Source organism: Etheostoma spectabile, chromosome 15, assembly GCF_008692095.1.
Source record: "Etheostoma spectabile isolate EspeVRDwgs_2016 chromosome 15, UIUC_Espe_1.0, whole genome shotgun sequence".
NCBI classification, from domain to species: domain Eukaryota; kingdom Metazoa; phylum Chordata; class Actinopteri; order Perciformes; family Percidae; genus Etheostoma; species Etheostoma spectabile.
In genome coordinates this window covers 20,385,430-20,391,429 of record NC_045747.1, presented here as the reverse complement: position 1 = coordinate 20,391,429, position 6,000 = coordinate 20,385,430, and the positions used below count along the sequence as shown (strand labels likewise).

The window sequence follows — 6,000 nt, the reverse complement described above, 5'->3', positions numbered from 1 at the left end:
GCATGGGTGTGTAAACTTATGCAAGCCACTGTATTTAAGGATTTCACGAATTTGCGGACTCTTTTGCAAAGTTTGGGTAAAAAGGTTGGATTTTAAACAAATAACTTCAAGATTCTTCTGTTTAGACTGCAGTCCAGTTTGTAAGAGACCCAAGGTGGAATTCAAAAATTAGAAATTAGAGTGACTTGAAAAGTGACGTGAATGATTAATAATAATTAGAATAAGTTTTACAATAAGAATTAGACAAAATAAATATAAAGGATAAAAATTCAAAGTTGAGAAATAAAATACATGTAATATAAGTATCAAAATCAATATCTGTCTTTATTGATAATCTGTTAAATATATAAATAGTGGGAGTTTATTTAATTTAATGCATAAGTCCAAAGGATGATAAAAAAGGAATTCTGAGAGATGGTCAAACTAGTGAGTAAAATTTAGTTTTTCTTAATTCTGAAACTAATTTTAACACTTAACATTGAAAATCTACCTCATTAAAGGCTTCAAACCGGATCATACTGTAGTTTCTAACTGATAATTTCTACTTTTCAGTTTTTAGAAAAAGATCTTGAACGCAACAAATCCTCAAACCTGATTTCAGACATCCTAAAACAGGTAAGTCAGTCTGCACACTCGTTCAAGGTCTTCTAATCAGTTATTAATCAAATAAACAACAACGTGTCGTTTGTGTTTTTGACAGACCTGTCTTCACTCTTTGTGCCGGAAGTTTCCACCCTCCTTTAGATACAGGAAGCTGTTCCTCTCTGAGCTCATCAGACGGGTGGGTGGTCCGTCAGTCTGTCTCGGAACAACATTCATATACAACGGTTACATTATTTCCGATTGAATCCTTAATAATGTCTATTAAAGTTTCCAGGAAATAATGATGACATTTGGGACCAATTATGGGAATTCTGAGACTATTAGTTTAGTTGAAAAGTAGTTGATTTCCAGAGAAACGTTCTTAAAAGAACAAGATATAATTTTCAGTTATTATGGCTACAACTAACGATCAATACTTTCATTATCAATCAATCTTCTTATTAAGTTCTTGATTAATCGATATCTTCCTTGTTCTGCTAAATGTACAAAAGTCTCTGCCAGAAAGCAAATGCACATATTTCCCAAAATGCCAAACTATGCCTTTAAAGGTCCCATGACATGGTGCTCTTTGGATGCTTTTATGCTACCGTATCTGAAGACTCTTTTATTTAGATCTTAGTGGTCCCCTAATACTGTATCTGAAATCTCTTTTATATAGAGCTTAGTGGTCCCCTAATACTGTATCTGAAGTCTCTTTTATATAGACCATAGTGGCCCCCTAATACTGTATCTGAAGTCTCTTTTATATACCCCTTAGTGGCCCCCTAATACTGTATCTGAAGTCTCTTTATATAGACCTTAGTGGTCCCCTAATACTGTATCTGAAGTCTCTTTATATAGACCTTAGTGGTCCCCTAATACTGTATCTGAAGTCTCTTTTATGTAGACCTTAGTGGTCCCCTAATACTGTATCTGAAGTCTCTTTTCTATAGACCTCAGTGGTCCCCTAATACTGTATCTGAAGTCTCTTTCCCAAAATTCAGCCTTGGTGCAGAATAACAGCCACTAGAGCCAGTCCCACAATGAGCTTTCCTTAGTATAAAGGAAATGGGAAAAGCTTAAAATGAGCACTTAAAGTGGGTAAAATAATAGAAATCACTTTACTAATATGCAGCCTGTTACACCAGGAAAACCAGGGAGACGTATGTCATATTACAACATCCAAAATCTAAGATGATATCTAGTCTCATGTCACGATATTGATTTATGTTGATATATTGCCCAGCCCTACACAAACGTGACGTGCTTCCTTGTGTGATCCGTCCCCAGCAGGAGGCGGCAGGCTGCGATCCTCTGGACGAGCTGTACGACGTTCTGGCTGAAGTGGTGGGAGCCGAAGACACGGCCGAGTGCTACAAGAGCTACTTCCTGGTACCAAACTCCTCATTCAATGCATTACAGCCGGAGATGTATTTCCTCATACCGGGTGACTTTCATCAGTCTGTCTTAAAGCTGGAACACGATACTTAGCTTTTCTAAAAGAGAAATGACAGTTCTGCCCGGGGATCCAAAATGTCATCAAGACCAGACCTGACTGGCGTCCCTCCTGACTGTAACATCTGGTTGCTTTGTCCTGCAGCCCAGCGGTGATGCTGTCAGCCTGCTGGAAAACGTAGCTCTGATCTCAGAGGGGACCACCGGCCTGGTGACCTGGGAGGCCGCTCTCTACCTGGCAGAGTGGGCTCTGGATCACCGGCAGGCCTTCACTGGCAGGTATCCAGCCCCTAAAACCACCACCAGAACAACTTCAGCTATGAAATGATTGTATTTAATAGAAAAAAAGAACCAATTTCTTCAAGACTCAGATTTCAGATTTTTATGACTGCATCCCTCACCTCTATGTTACTCTGTCCCTTCTCCGGTCTGCAGGACCATTCTGGAGCTGGGCAGCGGTGTTGGGTTGACCGGCATCACCATCTGTCGCTCCTGCAGCCCCAACAGATACGTCTTCAGCGACGGTCACCCCAGAGTCCTGCAGAAACTGAGAGACAACGTCCGGCTCAACGGTCTGAGTGAGCACAGTGTGGAGGAGATGGACTGGACCACAGCGACAGAGGAACACATCAGACAGATCGGGGCGGACACGGTCATTGCTGCAGGTCAGGAGATGAGTCTTGTCAATTCAACTCCACAGAGAACATCAGACCATCTGTCCAATCTGAGTTTTTACACGTTGCATGACTAAAACAACTTTTGACCGTACAGGTTCCACCAAAACAAGTTCCTTCCCGAGACTATTTTGCAGAGGCACCGTCATTGTGACCCAGGTCGATTGTGATTGGTTTAAAGAAATGCCAATAAACCTCCTTCGCAGTGCTGTGGAGGAAGGTCTGACAATGCAAGACTACATTGTCATGCATGCATGATGCAGATGTTTCTTCCCCGTGGTGCAGATGTGGTGTATGACCCAGATGTTGCGGAGAGTCTGGTGAAGCTGCTGTCCAAGATCCTGAGGTGTTTGTCTCCTGAAGTCTTCATCTGCTCCACCATAAGGAACCAGGAGACATACGGCGGCTTTAAGCAGCGGCTCGGTAAGAGATTTCTGAAGATCTGTCGGAGGAAAGTCTTAATTCTACTCTTAAAAAGGAAGCCAAACCTGCCCGTCTTTATTTGTTGTTTGATTTCTACTTTGACACGTTTGGGATGCCGTTAACTGACTGAATGTTTCTATTTGACAGAAAAAGCAGGGATCGGCCATCATGTGATGACAGGACCTGTCAGCCACGTGTTTCCTTACAACAGAGTCTCTGCTATAGAAATGATTAAACTGGACAGGTGACACAGCTCTAGCACAATAAAGATTTTATTTACAAATGTACATTGTATCAAAGTTTCGTTTTTATACATTCAAGTGCTCTGAAGGAGGAAAAAAGCGCTGGAATGTAAGTTTTTTTTCTTCCAAGTGGAGAGTTTCTGATCCAAAGAGTCCGACATTAAAACAAAAGATGCACCTACTGTCTTTCATCCCAAATATTCTAACACGACTTCTCTGGCGTTGATCCCCATCAAAACCTGTTTTGGTCATTGAAGTCCTACTCTGGTGTCCCATCAGGGAGCAGAGAGCAGCGGCAGGACGTTCTGGTCCCAGTTGTCGTCCCAGCGCTGCCCTCTGCTGGAGCGGAGGTTCCTTCTGAACACTCCCAGTCTGCCGCCTGAACCGGGGAACTCTGACAGGAGAGACTGAAAACACACAAAGACAAATCCACATCATTTCAATAAAGCTCCAGCAATGAAAGAAAAAAAGTAAGTTCTACAATAGCTGGGGCCCAGTTTATATCTCTGTTGTATACCTGTGTTGAAAACCCTGAATTAAATGAAATCCTAGCCAGAAGTCAAGCGCGGAATCTTTTGAGTTGACACGTACAGAATGCTCTTTGTCGTTCCTCAACATGAGCCAGCAGTCCATGTTCATGGGTGTGTATTCATGGGTGTGTATTTTGGGGTTTTTCCAGGTATTCCCTTTACCTTGAGCTGCTCTGCGAGCTCCTGAGAGTCTCTGAAGATCAGTCCGTTCTCCTCGTGCTTCACCAGCTCATGTAAACTGAGGAAAAACAAAACAAAAAACTGCCCCGTTTAGCTTTGAAACACATTTCAGTATTCAGTAACAATGTTACAGGTTAAAGGTGGTGTAAAAATACAGCGATATGAATGTCAACAATGATCTCAGTCCAACAAATGGAGTCTCCTGAATTAAAACAAAGGCTTGAAGTCTAAAGCCCTGTAAGCTTTTATAGCCCACAGTATTCATCATGCTCTGTGTGTTTGTATGACAAGTCTAAAATGTGGATGGAGCTCACCAGTTGAAGTGGATGGCACAGACGGGCAGGCAGCAGCCAAACATGTCCACCACCTTCATGGGGAGATCCAGACCGCTGGAGGACTTGTGGAGACAAACGCCCAGATCTGCTGAACCTGAACACACCAACAGATGCTACCATATGATAACATGTTTAACAGTGCCCTTTCCAGTGGAAACATCGTAGCGGTCACTCCCAGCTTTAAGTTTTTTCGCCAGCTTTAAGTTTTTCTTCTTTTTAGCTTATCACAGGGCACATACACAAATTATTGACGGGGTAAATTCACATGAATGCCCGCTCCAGTTGGAACGTCGCGCTTCCCAATGTTGGAACAGACAGCTCAGACTTTGGTCGTGTCAGCTTGCTGTGACATGAGCCTGACGTGTCGAGAGATGCAGGTCTGAGAGGGGTCAAAAACAACACACACGGGGAGCACAGTCCCTAATGTTTCAATCATACCTAACAAGACCGGATAGTCCTCTGGCTCCAGCCAGGGAGTGCAGATCTTCACATGCTCCAAATGCAGAGAGTCAATCAACTTCCTGTAGTGTTCCTTCTGGGGACCTTTCCCTGCGCGCGCGCACACACACACACACACACGAAAACTAAAACTTTATTGAGATGAGATGTGAGATGTGAAACAGTGAGGCCGCCGAGGGTTACCTGTGATCACACAGACTACAGATGGTAAGGAAGCTCCTCCTGCAATGAAACCTTCGTACTCTGTTGAGAACAAACAGGAGACAAGTCAGTTATGGAAAGTAACACAGTACCTTTACTCCAGTAAAAAAATGTTGAGGTACTTGAGTATTTCCATTTTATGCTACTTCATAATTCCGCTACATACAACTCAGAAGGAAATGGTGCTTTTTACTCCACTACATTTATTCAAAAAAGTACTTTCTAGATTCAGATTATTCCCCTCAAAATGTATAAAACTAATGAACAATGATGTATTGGTTTAGGCTACGCTACCCAGCAGTATATAATGTTATTAAAATGAGCTCCAGCTTTACCAGCAGTAACATTAAAATGATTATACACACTAATGTGTCAATAATTCACATCAAATAAGCCAGAAATATAATATATATATTATTCTGAAATGGAACCATTCTGCTTAATGACTACTTTCTGCTTGATTAAGTATATTTTGATGCTAATACTTTCACAGAAGTAATATTCTGAATGCTGGATTTTTTACTTCTGCAATGTGGTATTGTTACTTTGACTCTAGTAAAATATGAGAGTACTCCGTCCACCACTGGGAAACCCGGAAAGGTCCGGAAGGGAAACTCTCGTACCTTCAAGAGCCGTCAGCAGGACGGAGAAGTCTTCATCCTCTGGGGAGTTAGAAACACACAGACAGTGACACATTCAAATCTAACGATTTTCTTTATCAATTCATCAAATCAGAATAATATCAGACAACCAGGGACGTGATTTATTCACACAGCGCAGAACCAAACCTTCTGGTGTTCTAATAAACACTTTGACACCCGACCACAGCATCACTTTTTCATTGTCAGGTTTTCGGTAGAATGGCATCCCTGCCAGGAATAGTGTGCCGCCAGCTACTGAAACTGAATCCACACCTGTG

At 42.1% G+C, this 6,000-nt stretch overlaps 2 protein-coding genes across 3 annotated transcripts in view; one reads left to right on the top strand and one right to left on the bottom strand.

Moving 5' to 3' along the window:
- Window positions 1-3,421, top strand: part of eef2kmt (eukaryotic elongation factor 2 lysine methyltransferase) — a 4,215-nt gene extending 794 nt beyond the window's left edge. The window contains exons 2-8 of the mRNA XM_032537525.1: window positions 553-615; window positions 701-781; window positions 1,873-1,974; window positions 2,183-2,316; window positions 2,473-2,702; window positions 2,997-3,134; window positions 3,282-3,421. Of these exons, the coding sequence (XP_032393416.1) occupies window positions 553-615; window positions 701-781; window positions 1,873-1,974; window positions 2,183-2,316; window positions 2,473-2,702; window positions 2,997-3,134; window positions 3,282-3,382 (849 nt within the window). The 3' untranslated portion in view covers window positions 3,383-3,421. The remainder of the gene's footprint in view (window positions 1-552; window positions 616-700; window positions 782-1,872; window positions 1,975-2,182; window positions 2,317-2,472; window positions 2,703-2,996; window positions 3,135-3,281) is intronic.
- alg1 (ALG1 chitobiosyldiphosphodolichol beta-mannosyltransferase) overlaps window positions 1-6,000 on the bottom strand; it is a 29,559-nt gene that overhangs the window by 18,236 nt on the left and 5,323 nt on the right. For both annotated transcript variants that reach the window (XM_032537523.1, XM_032537524.1), the window contains exons 8-13: window positions 5,705-5,743; window positions 5,064-5,123; window positions 4,860-4,970; window positions 4,401-4,515; window positions 4,069-4,144; window positions 3,536-3,783 (exon numbers count right to left, since the gene is read on the bottom strand). In XM_032537523.1, the coding sequence (XP_032393414.1) occupies window positions 3,652-3,783; window positions 4,069-4,144; window positions 4,401-4,515; window positions 4,860-4,970; window positions 5,064-5,123; window positions 5,705-5,743 (533 nt within the window). In that variant the 3' untranslated portion in view covers window positions 3,536-3,651. The remainder of the gene's footprint in view (window positions 1-3,535; window positions 3,784-4,068; window positions 4,145-4,400; window positions 4,516-4,859; window positions 4,971-5,063; window positions 5,124-5,704; window positions 5,744-6,000) is intronic.